Source organism: Stegodyphus dumicola, chromosome 1 (assembly GCF_044657685.1).
Source record: "Stegodyphus dumicola isolate Sdum_Otavi_A_Nest chromosome 1, ASM4465768v1".
Taxonomy (NCBI): Eukaryota; Metazoa; Arthropoda; class Arachnida; order Araneae; family Eresidae; genus Stegodyphus; species Stegodyphus dumicola.
Genome location: NC_140768.1, coordinates 194281000 through 194306636, shown reverse-complemented (window position 1 = coordinate 194306636; position 25637 = coordinate 194281000). Strand labels below are relative to the sequence as shown.

The 25637-nt window shown below is 31.8% G+C and overlaps 1 protein-coding gene across 8 annotated transcripts in view; it reads left to right on the top strand.

Moving 5' to 3' along the window:
- The window catches only part of LOC118198053 (uncharacterized), a 204531-nt gene extending 180339 nt beyond the window's left edge, over positions 1 to 24192 (top strand). For 7 of the 8 annotated variants that reach the window (XM_085824477.1, XM_085824460.1, XM_085824479.1 and 4 more), the window contains 4 exons: positions 3313 to 3614; positions 7353 to 7510; positions 17737 to 18182; positions 23316 to 24192. In XM_085824477.1, the coding sequence (XP_085680603.1) occupies positions 3313 to 3614; positions 7353 to 7510; positions 17737 to 18182; positions 23316 to 23439 (1030 nt within the window). In that variant the 3' untranslated portion in view covers positions 23440 to 24192. The remainder of the gene's footprint in view (positions 1 to 3312; positions 3615 to 7352; positions 7511 to 17736; positions 18183 to 23315) is intronic. The other variant, XM_085824457.1, reaches the window with a different exon arrangement.
- The last annotated feature ends 1445 nt before the right edge of the window (positions 24193 to 25637 follow it).

Sequence of the window (25637 nt, the reverse complement as noted above, 5' to 3'; positions counted from 1 at the left end):
TTATCATAATTGGATGCACTGATTCGATGCCAAGGGGGGTGCGTCTTTTGATAGATCAATATTCACTGATTTTATCCTCTCCAATTCTACTTCTTCATGCAAACAAATAATCTCACCAGTAGGCCAGTTTTCAGAGCCTTCTCGCAACCACAGTAACATTTTTCTCTAGAATGTTTCTTTTCACAAAAATTACAGTTCGGAATACTCTTACCTGAATTCTCAAGACTTACTAGAGCTGACGCTGTTACAGGTTCATTTTGCTTTACCTGTTCGGGGTTAAAGTCTTTCTTCCGGTGATTCTGTTGTGAAGCGAAATCAGTTCTTGCAAGTAGAACCATCTCTGCAATTAACTTCCTGCCTTAAGAAATTCATTAAATGTTGCAAGGATCTAGTCCCTTTAGTTTCAATGGAGTTGTGATTTTGGCTTCTTTCCCACCCATCAGTACTTCTTCTGGTAAACAGCTTTCCACTAAGGGGGTCAAAAAGTCGCCATATTTTTTTGGGTTCTCCCCAGACTTTCCAACACTCTCAGTTTCCCTTCTAGTTCATCATAAAGGGAGGGTAGATTAGTTTTTGCTCTTCTGGTTACAGCGTTCTTCATCAGTAGGCTTAACAAGTCTCTCGCATAGATTTGCACAAGTAAATCTTCGCGTCCAAAACGCTCTCTTAGTTGTTCGATGCCTTTGGGATAATTAGCTGCCGTTGCCAGAAAGCTAAGAACTAGGCGTTCTGCCTTCGATTTGGGTTCCATGGCCTGCAACATATACTGCATTTTATCTTCATCAACGATACTTTTGTCGTCATGGATTTTCTGAAACTAACTCCAAAAAGTCAGGTAATCTTTAGCTTCACCACTGAACTTTTTAAGCTCAATTGTAGGCAATTTAAATTTCCTCAATTCTGAGTTACTTGGAAGAAAGGAAGCTTGTATTTCTGCATCTATTTGAGCACTCTGTTTTAGAAACTTATCTCGGTAATCCTCTGCTTCTTGAAAGTCATCACTAAATAATTTTTCTCCATCTTCAGTCTGCAAAATCTGCTGCGAGATAGCACTCTGACATACGTCAAGTCTCTGGAATTTATCACAAAGTTAACACTTCAAAATTGAAAGTATTTTTAAATCTCTTACTTCTTTAGTTAATTCACTTTCGATTTTCCTTGAGGTTTGAGAAAATGCAATTCTAGGTCCTCTTCTTTGGGCCTTTAAAGCGATCAAATCCATCTTCAAAGTATATTCAAAATCAAAAGTTCAATCGGAAAATACTAATCCATAGCACCCGGTCCTGTCGAGGGTACCACTATGTTACAAAGAACACAGAAAATATATAAATCAAATATATTCATTCAGTTGCGGGCTGCCTCGACCTGAGGCTGGGTGCATTATGAATAAAGACAAAAAATTCTTAATAAGCCATTTTTTATTTTCATCAAAACAGTCTTACTCTTCCGAAATAAGCTTTCATTTTGCTACAAGCAAAACATTCGAAAACACTCAGCACGAAGGCTGACGTCACGAACAACAGTGCCTCGTGCCAGTTATTACTTCTGTTCATTTCACAACAATGACTATCTGACTACTCAACTATTTCTTCGTTGCGTCGGGACTCCTCTGTGGTGCCACTTGTTTCACTGGTTTTCTGTTCATTGTTCTTTTCCTTTTTTCCACTGCCACTGGAACTCGTTGCAGTGGGACTTTACTGGCCTTTTGCTTGTTGCCCTTTTTCTCTTTTCCACTGGCACTGGACCTAATCACAGCTGGATTCCTCCATACTTTCCACCTGCCTTTCCTCCATACTTTCCACTGCTTCTGTTTTTCTGCTGGGGGTATCTTACTTCCAGAACATCTTGAATCGACAGAAGGAGACGCAGCTAAATCAATTTAATTTGCTATTTGGCCTCTTTCCATACATTAAATGAAGTAGTTGGATTTTTCTAAGAATAAAGTCCGCCAAATCTTCGACGTTCATCTGATATTTACTAAAGAGCTCTGCCTCCAGCTTCGTTCGATCTCTGACTACAGGAAATGCTTTCAGTAGTGCAGTTTTAAAGTTTTCCCATGTGTAGGTTTCTGATCCCGGATCATCCAATACGAACTTTCTGATACCCTGGAACCAACTCAGGGCCTGGCCTTTTAAATTAGCAGTAGCAATTGTAACTTTCTGCAACTGGTTTATGGGATATAAAGTAAAATGCAGGTCCAGCTGGCTTTAGGAAAGTCATCATGCAACCTTTGCCTTCAAATGTTGTGGCTGGCTTCATAGCTGCTCACATGGTTTCTATGATGAAACCACATCTCTCCATGGGATTTGTTGGTGGCTCAGGGATTTGAAAGGTGGAGGGGTCAACATAAATTTCCCATTTTCCAGTGGCATAGTTCATCAAAATGCTTTGGGCACCAATGTAGGAATCCGCCCTTTTATCTATTAACTAAGTATTGAAGAACCTAGTGAACTAAGCGAATAATTGCTAAAGTCCAATATAGAAACATAGACTCAAGAAGGGTTAATTATCCTTTATTGCTCAAAATAAAGATGCACTGATGGATCCTTTCTCAGGACTTATAGCAAAACCTCCATTTGAATTTAAACTCAAAAATGTAAGAAATAAGAACTTAACTAAAGGCTAACTAAAGATATTTAGCCGAAGCTAACACAATTTCTAAATTAGTTGGCCCGTAATGTTAAAATAGCTAGCGAAGCTATCGAGGACACGTAATACAGCCAAGCATAGTAACAGCTTAGAGAGACGTAGCCAAAAGGCAAACGTGCGCTATCCAGGAATCCTAATTATCTCTGTTAGTGGAACTTCAACTTAAATACTACTCCTTCCCATTTGCATTTAACGCAATTCTAAAAACTCATTCTGGTAAGGAATTGTAAGCTGAAGCTGGAAGAGATAGAGAGGGTAAATAAAACTAAAAATAACTGTTATAAACGTAGGATATACCTTACAATGTATTGTCATTTTCTTCATGCCTGTTAAATATACAAGAATTGCAATGAGTGCAGTCCTGTTTTCTAATGTGTATAGTTGTGAATGAGGAAAAACTGTATCTTGAACTTGCATGTATTAGGAATAAGAATCTAAAAAATTGTTCAAGAGCTAAAAAAAAACTTGGTTGAGATATTATTTTGGGCTTTAGCATTTAATCAGAATTTTTTATAGTTGATGCTAATACTTTTTTAATGTAGAAGATAATAATTTTAATAAAATACATTTAGAACAAAAATTTTGATAATTTTTCATGAAATAATGATTTGCATTGATTAAATAATATTTTATTTATTTATTTAAAGTAATTTATGTTTTCAGTCCTGATGGTCTCAAATTTCGTTCAAAAGCTGAAATTGCTAAATATTTGAAGAGGACTAATTCACCCTTAAATTTGGAGGATTTTAATATCAGTCATGAGCAGTTGACAAAGCAAGAAAATGTGCTAATTCCAGCAAAAACTTCTGAAGAGCATGTTGAACCTGATAACATTTGTGATTCTAGATCAAAATCCTCAGATTCCTCAGCTTTGAATTCAAGAAGAGTTTCCAAGACTACTTTATCTAAATCTCCAAAAATTGCAGTAAAAAATGGCAGAAAATCTAGACCTGTTTTAGAAAGCCGTAAGCAGTTTTAATTTAATCTTTTAGTAAAAATAAGAATTTAAAAATTGTTTTAATTATATATTGGTTATTTGTGTCATGAGCTTTTCAAAAAGTAATATACTCTAATGTAATGTAATATATGAATAAGTTGCAACCTTCCTGGCTGATTAATATCGCCTCATTGTTAACATAGCATACCGAAACACACATAAAAAATAAATAAATAAATCACAAAACTGAAACTCAAAAACCAGTTATTAATAACAAGAATTAAAATCAAACATATGTGATTAAAAACACCAAATTAAGATTCTCAGTACTTTCTGTTACCATTTATACAACTCACCAACTCCTAAAATTTAAATTCTTTCTTGTGTCAATAGTTTTTTTTTTTTTTTTTTTTTTTTTTTTTAATAGTGTTGCCGTGTTTTTCCCTTGCATCCCTTCAAAGAAATGTCATGCATTGCCTTCAGCATTACAGAGATTATTAGTTTTTAAATTAAATCTTTTCAGATATGCCTGGAAGCGCCTATTCCCAGTAATTATTTGATCATAATCAGTATCGCATATAATTCTTATATTTTGGAAAATCCAAAGTTTAAAGAATGACCTTTCTCTTTTTCCAAAATATTTCATTACTCTTTCCAACAATCATTATAAAAATCTCTGATGTTACTAACAATAATTCTTTTTTAAGCCTGAACATCAAATGCATCCCCGGTATTACTTGTATCAGCTTCTTTGGCCAGCATGATGCACCTCTTGTTGCCAATAACCATTTCATTTCATATAATTTCAACTTTTACAAGGCATTCTTTTATATATTAGACCAAAATGTAAGTATTATCAGCTTCTACTGGTGCTTTCAAACCAGAAAGGGAGTCTGTATATATATATTATTATGCCTCTTTTAAGTCATCTTTTTAACAGTTTATTTAAGAGTAAATACAGGGTTGCCACACTACCTGGAAAACCAGAAAAAGTCAGGGAATTTAAATATTTTAGTTAAAATCTGGAAAGGTCAGGAAATGTCATATGACGACCCCCCAAAAAGCAAGTTTTGTGCCAATGTTGGAAGCGATGGCTTTGTTGGCGAATTATGTATCGGATGAGCGTCATTCAGGCAGCTTGCGTAGAGCCATTTTTCGCAGCTCCAATCAGATTGTCTTTTAGAAAGGCAAAGTAAGTTTCTGGCCAGTTTGTTTTCCAGTAATCTCGAGAATCTTAGACTCACATGGGCAGGTTATGTTTAACTAAAGAAAATACCTTCCCATTCTTGTATACAACAAAATAGGTTTAATTCTAATATACGGTACCATGGAGGCTAGAATAGCCCCCACGTATTCTGTTCTAATGTAAGAATGTCTATGTAAAGAAAGAAAAGTTCCATAGACGTAATGTAAATCAGTTTGCTAGAGTGCCGCTAGAAAATGTAGGGAGAAAAACTCACCAAGGAATTTGGCAACGGAACCTGACGACGAGAATTTCACCCTCCGCGATGTGTACAGGAAATTGTGGAGCATGTGTTAAGAAGAAACGTTCTTTTACTTTCGTGATAATTCATACTCGGATTTTCATACTTTTTTTGCTCAAAATAGCTAATCTATTAATTAGTTTACTTGTGCAAAAAATATTTTCTTTTCCTTTAAAGTTTAAGGAAATTTAAAACTATATTCGTTTTATGTACTCTTGATAAGCTTAACCTTCGAACTTCGCAAGCTTCGGCGACAGATATTTCATGCATACGCAGCTGTTTCCCTCTACGTTGGGGCGGAGCCATTCCTGTTGCAGAGAAGTTTTTTTATCTTAACAATACATATTTTTTTTATTCTAACCTCCATGTACGGTACATATGGGATTTGGTGGCATTATGATGAGCAGTAACAACAGTTGCCTCTTTCTGTTTCTTAGTCTCTGTTTAAGAAGGTGTTGGGTAGTAAACCGGTCATTTTGGTGTTGGCGGCAGCTTTCAAAATTGTACAAAGGCCATAGTGAAAACTAGGATTTTACCGCAAAATCTTTTAAACTTTTTTTTTTTCATTTTAATAAATGCCTTATTTTTCATTTTGCAGTAAAATAAAAAAAAAAAATAGTAATCAGTTATCTAGGCTAATGTTTAATATTTGCCAAAATAGCATTGATTATTGTAATTCAATTTTTAAGTGATTTACTTCATTTTAATGTTATTTATATCATTTAATGTTCTTCTTTCCTCTAAATTTATTTATTATTAGTTAATAATACTTTCAAATTTCAGGCAAATTTCTCTGGCATAATTCTGAAACTAAATCTAGCAGTATGATGACATACTATCACAAAATTTAATGCACATATTTTTGTTTATGTATGCTGCTAAATAAATATAAAATACCTGAATTTATTTTAAAATATCATTAAATAGATTTCTTTCTTTCATTTAGCTGCAAAATGTCTGCAAAAAAAAAAAAAAAAAAAAAAAAAAACTCATTTTTTAATACAGATTGGGCAGATTCTAATCTCAGTCTTCAGTGGAGAAAACAACTCCTATTATAGCTATAATAGTAATGCTTTCAGGATTATATATATAATAAGTCATATGCAAGTGGCAAATTTTTTGGTACCATAATTAATTTACCTCTCAGCGCAGCCAACGTGCACTATGCAGATAGACTGGAATTTTCTCAAAACACACCTGGAAAAGATGGAAAAGTCAGGGAATTTCATTCTCCTCTTTAAGTGGCAACCCTGTAAATATGATTGCAACCAGTTTGGTTTTATAAACTCATTTGTAAATTTCAGGTCTAATTGTGACACAGTTTAGTTCTGTACTATACAAATAAACAATATATGCTGCACCAATTCTGTTGTCAAAACCCAAACCAACTGTAAATATATCCAGTTCTCCAATGCTGACATTTATTCTCTAATATTTCACTTCTTTTCTTAACCTTCTGAGAAGTGTGGGTTTTCTGCTCTGTCATGAAAACTTTCATTTAAAGAGAATTTATTATTTAAATGAGTATAATTACCTAATTTAGTCTCTGTTTTCACAGACTTACATTCATTAAGGTGACATTTACATTATTAAAGAAAGAATGAAAGCAAAATGTCTTACATTATAAGCTAATATGTACGAAGTCACAAAAATTCTCATGACCAGATAAAATTGGTCATGGTGCTGAGAGGGATAATGCAAGATGTGTAAGGTTTATATTAAAAACAGAAAAACATGCAATATATGGTAAAATCTGCAAAAGTAATAAAATCATTATTTGGGAACATAATTAAATTTATAATACAAGCAATCAAATATTGAGAGGGGTGGCATACAAGCCAATATGCAGATGACTTCTGTCAAAACTGTTTTAAAACTGCTCAGATGCAATAGCCAGAGTTGTATTGTATCTAATTTATTTTTGATTCGCTTCAGGACCGCTGCTTTGGAACCCCAAGCCCCAATGTCATATAATATGATGGGAATAATAACTATTTTATAAATTAATCTAATAATGTTACTTTTCAGTGCTTATGAGCTGATAAATTTCTTTTATAATACATCAGAATGGAGATTGTTCTTTTATAAATATAATTGAAATAGTGCTCAAAATTAAATTTATTATCAAAGAAAACACCACAATGTGTACAGTTTTCAACAAATTTAATTTAAACACCTTCATATTTTAGTTGTGGTGAACTTATTTTCCCACCTTTTGGATACCCCCCCAAGGTGTTTTCTGTAAACTAATTTTCATGGGGTATTTTCAACTTTTTTTCCAGTAGACTCATCTGGTAGCATCTTTAAAAGTGGTAGACCACAAAACAAAGATACAGGAGGGCATACAGAATTTGAGAATCATCAAGAGGCAACACCCAAAACTCAAACTCAGAATACTGAGCCATCTGAAAATCATTCACTTTCTGGAAAAACAAATGAGGTGTGTTAAATATGTTTTTATAATTTCACTTTTGCTTCATGTTCACGAAAAGCTAAAATTATTCTGTATCAGTTTCTATTTTCTTTGTTATAATTTATTGAAACCTTTAGCTTCCATTTTTATACCATTCTTTTAGTGAATTTAAAATATCAGCTGCCTATTGAAAATGTTCATATGCTCCTAAATATTAATAATCTGTGAGATATTTTAATTTGAAAACAGAGGCTTAAAAGTAACTGAAATAATAATTCTGATATTGAGTATAATTAAGCTATTGCTTGTCAAGATTATATTGTGAAATCCAAAGAATAAATGTGATTTTATGCACATTTTCTTACACTATGTAAGTTAATTATTGTACAAGGTTTGTTAAGTAGTTGATTATGGCAAAGTATGTGAGACTTGTGTGCTATAGAAGAGATATTGTAGTAGACTATATCAGTGAAACTGACTCATAATTATGTTACTTATGGATAAATTCTCGAAAACTGCGGGCAGTCGGCTAGTTCACCGAGATGGACTACAGGCATTCAGTAATCTTTTTCACATATTATAAACCTATCGTGAGCTATTATTATAAACCTATCGAGATAATAATGAACATTCTGGGCTAAAGTATATGATATGAGTCAGCTGCTTTCTCTAAGTATGTTCTCTATAAAGATATTTCTACTGAGCTGGTAAATCTTCAGTTATTTCACTATAATTGATTAATATATCGTACTAAATTTATGATAATAATTGTTAGAAAAAGTTAAGAAAAATGGAAGTAGCTGAACTGAATGTGATGATTAAACCCCAAATTTTCAATTTTTATGTGATATCAAGTGTAAAATGTTTATAATTGTGAAATAGAAAATAATCCTGAAATGTATGTGTTCAGTTGATGTTCTTAAAGATGAGAACTATGTAGTTAACCCATATGAAACATTAATACTTAAAGTCATTGATTAAAAAAAGAAAAATATGATAATCAAATAAATTAATGATTAGGAAACACAAATGCCTAAAATCGGTGATAAAAATATAATATCTGAAAATGTAGGCTGCTAAAGGAATTTGAATTAAATTTTGTGTTATTTATACATATGGCAAGAGCAATCATTTTTTATGCATATTAAGAAATAGCTTCTAAGCTACATATCTGTGTATCTTCAGCAAAATGGCAATGAGCTCATACTGAGCATTATACTAAAAGTTTCAATATAAAAAATTCAGAATGTGGTTTTATATTATGTATTCTATCCCCTCCCAGTCATCCTTTTTGTGGGGAGGGGGAATAGCTGTTCTATTTTCAAAAAAAAAAAAAAAAAAAAAAAAAAAGTGTTAATTTAATCTCCTCAACACACACACAGTTTCATGGGGATTAAGGAAAGATTTTGTCTACCATTTCTGTTTCTGATGAAAAGATACAATGATTTTATTTTCAAAAACAATGATTTAAGCACGTAATGTAGATTAAAATCAAATGAGATTTGACCTGCATTTCTGCTTAAAAGTCATGTTAATAAAATTAAAAATATTTTCTTAGAACTTGCTGCTTTTGCTTATGACCTTCTTACTGTAATTCTAAACAAGCTTTATAATATTTTAGAATGAGAAATATTATTTCTCAATACTGTGTTACAGCAGTCAGTAGAAAACCAAAGTTTATTATTTACAGAGGATTTATTATTGCAAATGCTAAAATAATTACAGTTTTGCTTTCTAACATAATCCCTGTCTGTTTGAATATACCAGCACTTGACAAGCATGTAGATACTACCAAAAATGAATTCTTTCTGTTGCATGATTCTACACAACCAATCATGCATTGTTGATTGAATATTTCATCCCATAGCGTTTTTCACCCACAAGTGTATTCATTTTTCATCTCTAGTGATACTGTACTGCAGGAATGACTCATCATCAGTCATGTGTATAGCCAGGGAGGTACACTTGCACCCCCCTAAATGAATGCAACACTCTTTTTTTTTTTTTTTTTTTTCTTTTTGTTTTATTTATTTATTATTATTATTATATATATCAACTAAAAAGTTTGTGAAACGTTGTCTCAGTTTCTTATATTACTCTTTAAGGTCCCCCCTCCCATACATACAAATCCCCTATTATGCAAATAAGGACAACCTAGTCTCAGGACCAAAGCTGTATGTATAGTAAAGCATTGTCACTTCAATGGGAGAGACTTGCGCTTCGAAGAGACCACAGCGCTTGCAGCATTTGCGCTGTGAAAACACAATCAGTAAAACTGTGCATGCTGCTTTTCTTTTCAGTCATTGAATATTCAGTCTGAATTTGTTTCGCTTCTTTTCCTGTCACAGCTTTTATTCAGCTTTGGCCAAAATGGCGTATCGTTACTGCCGTTTTAAAGGTTGCAGGAACAAGAAAATTTTGTCAAAATCAGATGGAATACATGTCTACAGATTTTCTATAGAAGAGAAAATGTTAGTACCTAATTATTTTACACTTTTGTTATTTGTAAGCAGATTAGAAATGTGTACGTGAGAATAATTTTATCATGCATGGCATGGTTTATATATGACTATGTGTCCATTAAATCTATTGCTTTACCATACACTGCAGAAAAATTCATATGATTTACAGTAAGCATTTTATCAGCAACATTTAATCGTGCAGAGACGCTTGCATTAAAAATAAGTTTTTTTCAGTAATATTTTTTATTTAATTTATGTAGTAATTTTTTAATGGAAAATGTACTGGGTTTAAAAAGGGTTTTAAATTTCGAATTATTTATAACACTTTAATGCACATTTTCTAGCTTTTACTCTAATAGATTTGCTATAAAAATAAGTCGTTGTCTCAAAACCGATACTTTTGAGAAAAATAATTTTTAAGAATAATTTTGCTCAAAAAATTATGAAAATTTTCCTCTAAATACTCCTAATGCATTTATCATAAAAAAAATGATCCAGATAGTTTCTCTGATTATTGACAAAAATGAGGGAATGACATATTGCTATTAAAATGATGATCACTCATAAAATATATACTTATCACTTCCATGAAAATATTTTTGGCCTCTTTTGCTATATTTATACATAATATTTTCTTCTTGTATCACTCTGATGCAGTCATTTTCATGTTTCTCTGTCAGTAATTATAAGATCTAAAACGATCTTAAAGAACGGCGTATTAAGTTTTTATAAAAAATAAATTGGTAAAAGCTGGGAAATGTGCATTAAAGCGTTAAATGATTAAGTATTTAAAACCATTTTTAAAGCCAGTATATTTTTCATTAAAAAAATTAAGATAAAAAAAGTTACTGACTCGCTTACTTTTACAAGTCACCTCTATAACATTAAATGTTGCTGATAGAATGCTTACTGTAAATCATATTAATTTTTCTGCAGTGTATGGTAAACCAGTAGATTTAATGGACACACAATAATATACCATACCTTGCAGGATAAAATTATTCTCACCTTTAAATATAAAATAATCCACTTACAAATAAAAAAGTGTAAAATAATCCAGTACTAACCTTTTCTGTTCTATAGGAAATCTGTAGAAATGTATTCCATCTGATTTTAAACTTTTTTATTGGATATTTCAAACAAATCTGCAAAAGTTACAACTTAAATTTTTTGTGAGAGAAAAAAAAAATTTTTTTCTTTAATGTAAAGAGATACACTTTTTCTTCAAATATAAAATTAATCTAATTAATTTAGTAAATCCATTAGTTTCAGGTCACTGAGTTGGGGAGGAGGAGGAGCATAGAGTTTTAGTTAACAGCACAACTGCTGCAAACTGGATTGGCACTGCAGTCAACCGGCAGATTGTAATATGGGGGTGACAACACTTCTCTTGAAGCAGCTTTGCCCAGGACATTCTTTTGCTTACATTCACCTTAAACGATATAAATACGTAATAGATGTCTAGAAGTAATTCCAAGAGTTTCCTATAAACAAGCATTCCTTCTTTGTCCAGTCTAAGTATAATTTTTAGTACCTTGGGGGGCTAATGATAGGCTTCTTTGTAACGATGACATTTGCAACTTCCAGATCTCTTTTTTGGATGAATGACAAAGAAACTTATTGCAAAACTTTTTCCTGATTCGAGTCATTATAATGTTTTCAAGTTTGACAAAATACTTTAAAAATTAAATAATTTTAAAAATGAACGTTTTAAAATATAATAATTCGTTTAATCTATTCGAAAAACACTTGCACATGGATCAAGCACCAAGGAAGTACTCAGCAATTTATTCTACTCTACCACTGATGAATTCGTGCCATATCATAGTTTTGTTTTCTCTGTCTAAGATCGTTTGCACCCCCAACTCCGATCCTGGCTACACCCATGTCATCAGTCTCATACTGATGGTAAAGCTCTGGGCAAACATTGGTACACTTTTCAATCATTTTAGTTATCAAACCCTTAAGTGCATCCTACACATACTTTGTGAAACTTGTTATGAATGATATGATCAACTATAACATTGATGCTACCTTCTTGATTATACTACACCAATTTTGCTGTATTATATTTTGAGTGACTTAAAGTTTTCCATGACTGATGGACCCAGGTGAGAATCCTGCACCATATTTTTCAGGCTTCCATTTTCATCAACAAATCTGCGAGCAGTCAGAATACCTCACAGCATGACTAATGATGAATGGCTGTCCCAGCTGATCACTCTCCAGACTGCCACATCCCTGTATTCTAGCTGTGTGCTACTTGGTAGCAAATGATGTATTGGACTGATCACCTTTCCATCTCCAGATATATGCAGTGATCATCAGCATTAAAAGAAAAGCTTGTTTTGTTACTGAAGATCACATTTCTTTAATCGGACACTGTCCAACTTAAGCAAAAGTGGCACCATACAAAATGACACTGCTTATGGTGGAGTGTCAATGGCAAGCAACTTAATGCACGTCGAGATCAGAGTCCAGTCTCACCTAGTCTTCTATGAATTGTATCCCTGGATACCCCGGATCCCTGCAGGTTGACAAATAACATTGAGTTGATGATAGCTTAACTGTTGGTGTAGTCATGGCAGCTCTTCTAATTACACAATCATATCGCACATTGGTGGCCCGGGGACACCTTAAGCCACTATGGTGGCTGAATATGCTTTCGTTTAGCCACTGGTTCCAACAACGAACAAAGACCATATCACTTTGCAAGTGGATCGATCCACTTGAGCCTCTTTTAGCCCTATGATGCCACCCCTCTCAAAGTTTGACAACTGTTTGTCAAGTATGTCTCAAAGGCATCTTTTGCTACAGTGTCGTGTATCCAAGCCATCAGTGCAGCTATAAGTGCTCATCACTTGCCAAACCACATTTGCATTTTGAGTTGTGGCTCGATTTTTTTTCAGAGTGCATATATTTTTTTGTAACAGAATGTATATAATTTGAATATAGTAACATTGATTGCAAATAAATACAAAAACTTACTTTTGATGCATCAGATAGCTCATGAAATATTTTTATGTACACTAAAATCTCTATTAATTGGCAGCAGCAGGACCTTGTCGATTCTGGATGAAATTGTTTTTTATTGATAATTATGGATTATATATTTCTAAAACTTGCCTGTTCATGTTTCGTGGCCATATTTTTTTTTATTTATGAGTTACAATTAAATAATATCAAGATTCATACAAATTATTTAAAATTAAAACATATACACAATCTTATATTTCAAAAAAATGAAATTAAGTGATATTTTAAAATTGTCATATATATTATCACATGAAAGTTACAAATTTCTTAGCATGATACCATGTAACTCTGAATGTCTGTCTGCTTACAAGATTGTCACCATACTTTTAAAAAAAAGTCATTGTATATACACTGAAGCTTCATTACATCATGTACTGACATATAAATATTTTTCGTCAAATCTTATGAAATCTGAAGTTCTTATCAGCATCCATGTAACTGTCTTAGTCTACCTGTCAAATTCCTTTCCTTCCTTCTCATTATCATCTCCTCTAACAGTACATGTCTGATTATTTTGCAACTTCTTGAGAGAGTAGGAATAAAAAGATAAAAGGTGATTGTGAATGGCGTGTATTTTCCTTCAATTAGTGCTATAAAATCGAAAGAAATATCCAATTTTGTCATAAAAAACAGCAAAACCAATGTTATAAATGCTTAATGCTATTTAATTAGATTGATTGAACACAAACTACCAGTTTCAGTTTTGGAGCAACTTTTAAAGCAAAAAAATACCTCGTTCAAATGCAACCTGTTAAATAATTTTTTTATTATTAAAAAAAAAATCTTATGAAAATTCTTGAAGCCATTCTCATTTGAATATTAAACAAGTAAGTAAGGTAAATGAAGAATGGTGTTATAGTGAAAGTATTATCCAATTCAGAATTTGAGCTTGTGAAGCACACTGCTTATAAATCTTTATATTTGTAATTTTTAAATGAATTATAAGTATTTTTATTGATAATTATATGTGTGTTCCTTGTCTCTATCTAGAATTTATTTTTATTTATTTATTTATTTATTTTATTAGAAATTAGAATTTAAAAACCTCAAGGATATGTGGTTTATGGATTCTAATTTGCTGTGAAATTATTTGTGATTAAGTATTTGCTGCAATAATATAATAGTAGATTTTGAGATATTTATGCTTAAAAAAATGAAAACTGCTAATTAAATAAGTTATGCATATAATTCACAAGAAGTGTTTTTAATTATTTAGTTTTTTGCATTTATGGATTTTAAGTTAAATGTAATTAAATTTATTTCATTTAATGGTTAATTTTAAAATGTGCCTTACATGTGCATTTTTGAAATTGTAAAAATGTCGTTCATTGATTATTGAGAAACTTTACTGTAGATTGCAGTTTATGGATAAGGCTTATTATATTGAGCAGAAGAAACACAATACAGATTTTTTTCATTATTTATATCTTCTGACTGCTATCCCATTATACATTTATCTCATGGCATAAATTCCGAATTTAAACCTTCATATGTCTCATTCTTTTGATGTTACCAGTTAATTGGGTGCTGATTACAAGGGATTTCCCTATTTATAATGAGAGGACATTTTTTACATCTGCAGTGATTTGCTTTATAGCTGTACTTGTCATGAAGCTTATTGATAGAATTCACTGGAAAAATGTAGACTCCTAATTAAATGGCATAATACAAGGAAAAATGTGCAGCGTTAAAACAAACACAAGAAATAAGAATAACCTATATTATGAGTAATAGAGAAATACTGTTTTTAATTTACCTGTATATTTAAGCAGTTTAATTTGAAAAATAAATTAATTTTGTTAAGTAAATCAGCATTCAAAACATGAAGAACAATGTTTTTGTTTAGCTTGGGTTTCAGTAAAAGTCAGTGGGAAACAAAAGTAAGTGGCAGTGCACTTAACTTAGTTTTACAGTTTAGCAATTTTTTTTAATGGGTGATTTAACAATGTTTATATATTTCAGGTCATCTATTATTGTGACTAAAATAATTCCTAAATACTGATAAATTATCTGCTATCTGACACATTTTCTTCTCTTTTTTGTATTTCTCATAAAAATGTTTCTTTATTCTGAATGTTTGTGATAGTAATTCTTCTGTCATTCCATAATAAACAAACTTAACTTGTCTCGGCAATCCAGTTAATTGGGATTTGATTGTATTTTCAAGTTTAAGGTCTGATTATCATAAACTATTGCAGCCTTTTTGTTGGAAAGAGTAAACAATTGTACAAAAGTGCAATGGTTATAATTACAGCTCAGTTTGATATACAGAACATAAAAATGTTACCTGTAGTTAGCACAGACGATAGTAACTGCTGCTTGGTGGCTGATAAGAGGAGACGTATGCATTTAGTATGTCAATTTTTGTGTACTGTCAGAATAATCTATTGTAGCAGCAAGTATCTGTTGTATGGCAGGCATTTTGTAATTAGGAATCTGCCTCATTCATTTAGCAAACGTCTAAATGGCTGAGGAAGAAGTAAAATTAAGTGGCCATCCAGGAATTGTTGACCATAATATGTGTGGTCTTGTATTGTCCGGTTGGTAACTAACCTCAATCAGGGTCTGAAGGAAAGAAAATGCAGCAAGTTGCAATAGCTATTCAGAGATTGAAATACTAGCTGTTCAGTGTGCCTGAAAGCCATAAAGGTTTAATGAATTTTATGGCACTGTATACTGTAACATTAAGTGGCTGTCCGATATGGCACTGCATGTTGAAAGATTTATATAAGTCTTTGCTATGCTATCAAAGACTATGAGCTGCAGACCGAATCATTCACTGCAGACAGAATGGAATTCATCTAAAAAGGACCTTTTCTACTGTATATCTCATTCTTCTCTCCATCTGTTACATTCTAGATCACCATTTCAGTTGTAGACAAATCATTGAATAATCAGAGTAGATGAAGCAATCTTTCAAAAATTCCTTGATGCTGCAAACATTGTTGAACCTTATGCCTAGAGAGTAGTTAGAATTTATGTAATCCCTAATAACCTTGCATATACAATGTCTTCTTATTCTGTAATGTGATTGGGCCATTAGAATCATTCACATTGATGAATTAATCTCTCCATATTTGTATCATTTAATCTGTACTTCAACCATAACAGAAACTAATTTCTTGGAAGTATAATTTCTGATCTTAATATGGTACAAATATCCTAGAATTAATCTGGTAGTCAGAAACCTGCTGCTACAGCTGTTGTATTTGTTGAGTAGGTATAATTTAAGCATAAATTCTCTGCTTTTAACCATTTGAGAACCACACTATGATCAAAGGCTAAGAAATGTTATTTAGCAATAAAAATTACATTAAAACACAATCATAAGAACTACAGAAAAAGATATTTTTGGGGGGAAAAAAAATTCTCAGCGATTTTCAGCTCTTCCCATTTGAAAACATTGGCATGTAACAATATGTTTTTGAACAAGTTTTTATTTGTAATAAATTAGTGTTAAAATATCCAATATATCCTGTTGGGTCATTCGGAAAGTTGTTGAGTTCTTTTTATGATAAATACAAATGAAGCACTACCAAAACATAAAAAAAATTTATTGAATTAAGCGCAGATTTGTTCTATGACTTTTTGCCATCTCTCCAGCAACTGGAAACTCCTTTAATAACTCCTTTAAACCTACTAATGGTTTTTAAAACCATTATTAGGTTTCTTTTTAAAGAAAGTATTGAGGTGCTGTTTGAGAGTCTTCAAAGACCGTTCACAAAATTTTGAAATGAAGACTATTCTTCGAAATTTACTATCTCATTTCATGGAAACATTTCATAGAGTACAGTTCTTTCTATTCCACCATACACAAAGCATTACTTTTGGGGGATGCAGCATTACTCTCAGTTTTGCTAAAGGAAGTTCTTTTGGACTGTCCTTTTTCTTGTAACAGTACTGTATAGTCTTCACTTCTTTATCTCCAGTACTGAGCCGTGTAAAAAAAATAGGGGAAAAAAAATTTATTTCTTTTGAGCCAAGAATCGCATATTGAAATTCAAGCAAGTATATTCTGCTTTTAGTACCCATGCACCCAGTTATCTTCAAATAATTATGTGCTGTACTATTTGGAGTATTTAGTCTGTCTGATAGTTCTCAGACTGTATTACGTGAATTTTCAGTGACAGCTCCTTTTAACACGTCCCTGTTTATAGAGGATGGTCATCCAGAGTGAGCATCATCTTTGAGCTGAAATTTTCACTCTTAAAATTCTGAAACCACTTTTGAAATGCATCATTAGACAGCACTTTGTTTGTATGTAACCAAAATTTTATGAGCAGTCTGATTAGCATTTTTTCCTTTCTTAAAATAAAGGAGCATAATATGACAAAAGTGAACTTAGTTCTCCATTCTTAGCACTGCACTGAAACAAAAATTATGTCTCAGCCCAGGCTAGAATTATGACATGAGAATGTAAAAAGACTGTATTTAAACAGCTGTGTTGATCGAGGTCACTTCTTATCAGCAGTAACAAAATAATTAAATGAAAATATGCTTCGACTTCGAAAATCACAAAACTTTCCAGGTGGCCCAACAATATATTTTAAAATTGACTTTGTTCCCTTTTTTTTTTTTTTTTTTTTTTTTTTTTTAAATTCTGATTATGTATAACAGAAACATGTAATTTTAACAGAAATACAAACCTTAATTTCTTACTATATATGATCATTAATTTGAAATGTCACATAGTATGTTCCTTTAAACAAAAAAGAGATAGAGAATTTTAATCTGAGTATCTTTTAATGTTTTTAGATGGTAGCTATGGAAAACATTTCTATAAAACTTATGCGTTGTGATGTCGATAAGATAGTACAGTATGAGAAAAATTATCCCAGTGCCATCAAAGCTGGAAGAAGAGGACAAAAGAAAAAATTTCAAGAGAAAGAGAATGTTATCTTTGAGCCCAGCAGCGAAGAGTTAAAAAATGGGAAAGAAGAAGGAAATGTATCTGGACCATCACCACCTGACAGCAGAGCTACTAGAAAACGGAAAAGTACACCATTGACCATTTCTAAAAAAATACCAAAGAGGTTAAATAATGTAAGTAAGTCACCAGAAAGTCTGACTGCAACGTCTTCATCGCCATTGTTGGACGACGATAAAAGTTATCAAAGAGATGTGCCAGAAGGTTGGATGATTAACCTGGTAAAACGCAAATCTGGGAAAACTGCAGGCCTAGTTGATGTTTACATTTATAGGTGAGTATTTCATTAAAATCTTTTGACAGTGCTTCATTCACACCTTTAATTGCTGTAATAACAACACAATCTATTAGCACTTGATACTGTATAAAAAAATAATGAATTACTGCAGTGAAATACTAACCTTAATTTATTTAAAATATTTTTCTCTGAAATTTATGTATTGTGCACTGTGACAAAACGCATAGAATTCTTGTTGTTTAGAAGTAATTAAATAGATGTTGTTTTAAGGCCTTGTAATAGCTTCTTGGGTGGTAAATATATCAATAAAGTAGCAGTTTTCAAGTGGTGCATAGATTTTAAAAAATAAAACATAGTTGCATAGTGTTAATCCATTGAATAAGCAGGGGGGGGGAAATCTGAAAGCTTTTAGATTTTACATTACGTCCAAATGGGCTCTTTTTTAATGTTTTGTGGGTTACCTTTATTTATTAAATATCATGTTCTTTGCACTTAAACCATAAAATTCACGGAAATTCTGAAGATGTGCTTGTTTTAAATTTATTTTGTGATATTGCTGTTGAATTGAATTTAATGGTTTAAGTGCGAAGAACATGATATTTAATAAATAAAAGTAACCCACAAAATGTTAAAAAAAATGCCTCTTTGTGTGTAATGTAAAATCTGAAAGCTTTCTTTTGTGTGTGTGTGTGTGTGTGTGCGTGTGCGTGTGCGTGCGTGCGATGTCTTCTCAGTAAATAAAAATGACTTTGGCATTTTGATATATGCGAATGACAAAATGACTAGTTTAAACTGCTTTAACAGGAGATGTCACTAATGACTTTGGCATTTTGATATGCGAATGACAAAATGACTAGTTTAAACTGCTTTAACAAGAGATGTCACTCCTACTAGACATATAAACATACATTTATTCTTTCACTTCTGTATTTTATCACTTAGTCTTTTAACTTGCCCCATTAGTTTTTGGGCACACCATGTATAATACATCAGTTGGATAAAATAAGATATCCATTCGTTAATGAAATATTATGGTACACTTTGCAGAAAAAAGAGGGGAGCGGTTCTGTATCTCCTGTTCTACTTGACTGATTGACAAGATTTAATTTGCATTTTTCATGTCTTAAAAGCATGACGACACAAAATCGGACTTTTTCTGAACTGACATAGAGATTTTACATAGCGATATCTCGATTCTATGACTAAAATTATGTCTAAATATTAAATTTTGTAAAATTGGGTGAGAAACTCACCGAGAAATTTAAAAATGTATCGTGGTACACTTTTTTGAGTTTGTGCCAAGAGTAATTCACTTGGCAAAAATTCTTAATTTATGGTAAAGGGGCAGTCAAATGAAAACGAGACAGGTGGGGAAAAGTAATTAAGCTTTTTTTTTTATTTCAAAAGTAATCACTGTAACTGTTAATACATTTATCCCATTGTGAGATAGGACGATCAATGACATCTTGGAAAAATGTTTTCAATTGGCTGCAGTACCATGATTGTACCCAGGCATGCACCTCTTCATCCGAAGCAAATCTATAGCCATGAATGTCTTTTTTCAGGGCTCCAAAATGGAAATTGCAAGGGGAGAGATCTAGACTATACACAGGTTGCTTAAGCACTTCCCTGCGAAACTTCTGCAGCATAGCCTTAACAACCATGGCAACATGGTGGCCATTATTCTGCAACAGAATGATGCCATCCATCAGTAATCCTGGGCATTTGGACTTGATGGCGTGTTTCAATTTTTGCAAAGTTTCCAAGTGCCACAGTGCATTAATTGTGGTGCCATGTTCCAGAAAGGTCAATGAGCAGGGTTCCCTTGCAGTCAAAGAAAAAGGTCAGCTTTCCTAGAGCTGATGTGTATGGCTTTGGATCTCTTTGGTAGGAGTGAACCTGTGTGCTTCCATTGTTGACTATGATTCTGGTTCCAAATCAAAGCACCATGTTTCATCTCCTGCGACAATATTGGGCAAGAAACGATATTCTTCTTCGTGCTACCTTTCCATGTGCTGCAGTGATGTCGACATTCTGTTCAACTTCTGCTACTCTACTGGCTGTGGGGAACCAACTGTGCACAGATTTTCCAGAACTTCAGATGTTTAAGATTGCATGAGCGGTGCCATGACTAATGCCCAACATGAGCCGAGTGTCTTCCACTGTTCTCCATTGGTCTTCCATGATGGCACCAACGACAGGATGAGCTTGCTCTGGCCAATTGTTGTCTTTCAGTGACACTCGACCTTCTCGATATTGTTTATTCCATTCAAACACACATGCATGTAATATACTGTATTCACCATATACGGCAGACATGCGGGCATGAATTTTACTTCCTGATTTACCTTCTGCAGTCAAAAAAATGCACTACAGCACGCTGTTCCTTTTTCCTGGCCTCCATAGTGAAGGTGGGCACAAACACTACTCATTTACCTCACTTCGAGTACGTCTAACAGACAAATGACACAGTGGTGAGCATTCGCACTGTTCCTTCCTTATTCCCAATAGAGGGTGCTTCTATACATAAATCTACGTGCATTACCGAATTCCATGCCATGCCCATTATATAGTCTGTCTCGTTTTCATTTGACTGCCTCTTATATTTTACTTTCCTTTTAATTGTGCACAAACATAAAAAAAGCTGCATCGTTCATTTTTTCAAATAATATTAACAAAGTGTAAAACACATTTGGTTTTATTATCAGGTATAACAAATATACCAAATTTTAAAACGCACTTACGCATAAATTTGCATATATCTTGAGAAATTTTGAATAAGAACTTTTAATTTTTTTCAGGTATACCTAGATATACATCTAGTGTAAGGTGATGGTAAAAATTTTATAGGTTATCATTCAGGAATTTTTTCAAAAAATTTACAAAAAATATAAATTTTAAAAACAAGTCAGAAAATATCTGCAAATTTTATTTGGATTGAACTTAAATTTCAAACTGTGAAAGAAGAAATTAAGTTTAATATAAAAAAAGAGAGTGAGATAATACCAAATTAAGTTAACCAAAATATGCATCAAAATTGAGGAGCTAAAATTCTGAGATTTTTTAAAAACTTCTTGTACGATTTTTACAAAACTTGGCACTGCGTTATAACTTGAGTCAGAGAATCAAAATATGGGGATTTTTTTTTTTAAATTTATGTATATATTTCCAATGGCTAGGCAAAAAGTTACAAAGAACTAAAATTTTATAAACAGAGCTTACAAGCAATAGAACTGAGGACAAAAAGACTGAAGTCATTGCCTAAAGAGTGTTCATGTCTCCCAGTGTCTCAACTCTTCTGTAAGACCACAAAGAGAACTACATCAGAGCAGGTAGTCCCACCCCACTTCTTCTCCTTAATTACTAAGTGGACAAATAGGATCGCTTGAAATGCTTATGCGGTGCTGGTGAGCGACAAGGCAATCATGTCCTGTAGACAGATGAAAAGCCACAACTGCATTGCATCATGGACTGTCAAGAATAAGAGAATAACTTAACCTTCTCCTACTTTTTAAGTTGTTTGAAGATCTTGTACAATATTAGATGTAAATAAATTTTTTAAAAATGGTTTAATCCTCCAGTAAGAAATGGCTGTATTAGGATGTTGTAGTAAGCTGACACCTCTTTCTGCGAGGAAGTATGCTTGTTCATTATGGATATGAAAAAAAATCTATATGTCATTTCGAAAGAAGTTCGATTTTGTGTTAAAATACCTTTGTTAGAACAATACTGTATATAAATCTAATGTATATCCTAAATCGCACTTTTGAAACTTGGAAAACGCAAGTTAAATTTCATCATTCTGCTCTGTAGAAATGGAGATATAGAACTGTCCCTTTTGTGCATGTGCAGAGTGTACATCATATTGATTAATACTTAAAATATAAAAAATATGTAGTAAATAAAATTTCTTATCTTTTTTCATTAACTGATAGATAAATTAATTAAATTAGAAATTTATTGATTTAAATTTAAGAAAGATAAGAAGCAAGCTTATAAACTTAACTTTGAATTATACAATTCATAATGGTTATTCTTGTACAATAAACTGTTCTAAATACTGTATATCTATTTATTTGCATTATTTCTACTCCTTCATATATTCCTCTCATATAAAGTCGAAACTTTTGATTCACTTGTGAAACTTTCATCTTTCTCTTTAAATTAAGAAAAAGAAGGTTGCTAAAATCTTAGACCCTTTGGAAACTTATTGTTAATAGACATGCATGAATAATAAAAGCATGTTCTAACTAGAAACTTCATTTATACATTTATCCAAAGGATGGGTAACAGTGTACAAAATGAGAATAATAATAATAAAAAAATAGAATTAAAGGGAATAGTTATAATTGCATCTCTGAAATATATTATTCAGTAGTAATAATTCAATAATAATACATTTGATTTTTAATCCGCCGAGAATATGGCTTTTTTTTTTTTTTTTTTTTTTTTTTTCCCCCTCCCTGCTTCCCATCAAAAGTGCTATACATTGCATAATTTTATCCTAATTAATTATTAAGTAAGTTTTATAGAAAAGCAGGCAAAAGGTCAGAGTAAATATGTACTTAGGCAGGTCTCAATATGTAATTTTAATGGTATTAATCTGCATGTATTGGTAAATAATAAAAACCTTTAACCACTGTAGTGCAGTATCATAGATTGCAGTATTTTTGTGTATAGTCCTGCTTTCCTCCCAGCGTAGAAACTTCACAATAATGAACAAATCTTAATACATCAAAATTTTTTTTATGCTGTTAGCTTTATATGGAGTAGATCAGTAATAAAATAAGTTATTATTAGTTTGATAGTATGCAATAAAAAATTCAATATGCTTTTTCAGACTAAACCTTACTAGAATGAAATCCTTATTATTATTATGGTTAAAGGTGTATTTTTGGAGTGTTTTTGAATTGCATATGTTTAAAGGTGTATCAGTATATTTTTGAAGCCTAAATGGTAGTGCTAATATGCTTATCAAACATCTAGCTTAGCTCTGATCTTGTATCCTGTTAAAGTTTTGCAAACCATCATTTAAAAATTTTACTTCTTATGTGCTTATTTAAATGCATATTCAATGTCAAAAATATAAAACTGTTGTCTGTAATGTATGTAAATGTGTCTAAATATTTCATATACAGTTTTTAATGTGTTTTTAAAAATCTTTTACAGTCCTGAGGGTCTGAAATTTCGCTCAAAACCTGATCTTGCTGCTTATTTAGCCAGAACCAAGTCACCCTTAAAACTTGAAGATTTTAGTTTTGATAAGAAACAAATAACTGGCAAATCAAAATAGAGAGTGTGTTGAAAATGAACCTTAAATACATAAGACAGTGTATTTTAAAAAATAATATAACTATATTGTTATTTGAGTAAAGAAATTTCACTTGTTTTTAGTAGATTTGTATTTCACTAAAAAAAAAAAAAAAAAAAAAATCTTTTGTCATCTTAACTGTAAATTATTTTATTTGATCATCATGTACCATCTTTACATTTTGTGAATAAAATAAATATTTTCATATCATGTGTAAACAAACATAATTTGTATTTTATTTTAAAATATTGCTATATTAGGAGCATTGTCAAAAATGTGTATTAAGAGTATTTCGTTTGACATATTAATATTCAATAATATTTTGTGTAAAAAGTTATGATTAAAATATCTGTCTCTCATTCTATCTTTATGGTGTGATTTTAGCATTAACAATTTAACCCTGAACATGAAGGTTATCATGCTACATTTGTTATTTTCTGTAGTGACTAGTTTGTAATTGCTACTAAATTTTGAACCATTTTTGTATGTTTACAGTACAGACTATTTGTTTTAGCCATCCCACCATACAGAGTTTGACTGTTATTTTTAGTATTATGTATGGTGTATTGTAAAAATTATTAAAATTTATGTTGCCCTCAATTAAAAAAAAAGGAACCATACTTTTGTGTAATTATTTCCTTCCAGTAATTTATGATAATGTTTTATATATTATGTGAAAATTTCATGGATTTGAAGCTCTATCTAAAATATACTTCTATTCTATTTTGTCTGTTTTATCATTTGCATACTGTTTTTTATTGAATTGAGAACCTAATTAAAACAGTAAAAACTTGTCTATAATTTATGGGTGTTATTTTGGGTTGTGCCACAGATTTTAATCTTAAAGCTTCTAACAGTTTATTGTCTTGAAATAAATTGAGTTGGGATGGATTATTTGATGCAGTCTAAGTGAAAATGTCTCTTATTTACATTATAATTGAGGAAAACCACAAAAACTTCTTCAAGCTTGCCTGCTTGACTATAGGAAAGATAATTAGGAGGGGGATTATTAATACTTTTGAATCTTTAGTTGCTAATTTGTTTGATATATAATTTAAAGAGGAAATGTGAATGTTTATTTATTAGATTAAAAATTAAATGCCTTTGTTATGTAAAGCTGGAAGATTTATATGGAAAAAAAAAAAAACTGCAACTCATGAAAAAGACCGGCATATGTGTTTTACCACTAATTGTCTTGTGGTAAAATAAATGCTTAGTTCTTTTTTATATCAGTAAGATGATAATAGAAAATGATATGTGTAGACTCGCTGTAACTAACCTTTTTGAATTGGTATTCAGAATTAAATGTAATAAATCAAAGAAGTAACTAGGCAGGATTCTGGTACTTAATTTGGAATGAACTTTGCAAGTTAAGAGAAATCATATTATTTACAGTTTGTAATTTTCATAATATGTCATTCCGTAGTGTTTAATTTTGTTCATATATTGAATCGTTTACTAGCTTTTCCATTAAACTCTAGTCCAAAAATCAGTCCTAATATTCAATTTGAAATTGAATTTATTAATGTGAATGATTCTTACAATTTAATATAACATGCATCACGTTGGTTTGCTATAAACGGCATATCACTTTTCAAATTGTTGCCATCAAATAATTTCTCCCTGTATTATTTTTAAAGAAATGAAATAAGGAAGAATCTGCATGTTTGAATGTATAGTTCTCACAATGTAAAAAACGATGGTACTTGCAACCTGTGCAGTCGCACCAAGAGGCAAGGTAAGGGACAGAAACATTTTGGATTTAGAAGCACAAATGACATTACAAAATGGCAAAGTTAAAGGCGGATGGATTTTTTTTCTCTGTTTTTTACACTAATAAGCTGGAGGGGGGAATCATTAGTAAATATTAATTGATAACTCCAGAATACATGCTTTTCTTTCTTAAGGATGCAAAATCATTAATGTAAGTTGAGCCATTGTGGCATGAAAGAACTTTGCCCCACCCCCATGTCGAAATGCCGTTCTAAGGAAACACTAAGAATTTATGACACCACATTTGGAAAGGAGAAATTTCCCGTTTGGCTTAGGGATCTTTGAATGAATTCAAGGTCTGAAAAAAAGGGGGGAAGTTTTACTACAGGCTACGAACACACAGATGCTCAAACATTAAGCAGCCAAATATTTCAGTTAATTTCCAGCGTAAATTTAATGAAATTTTT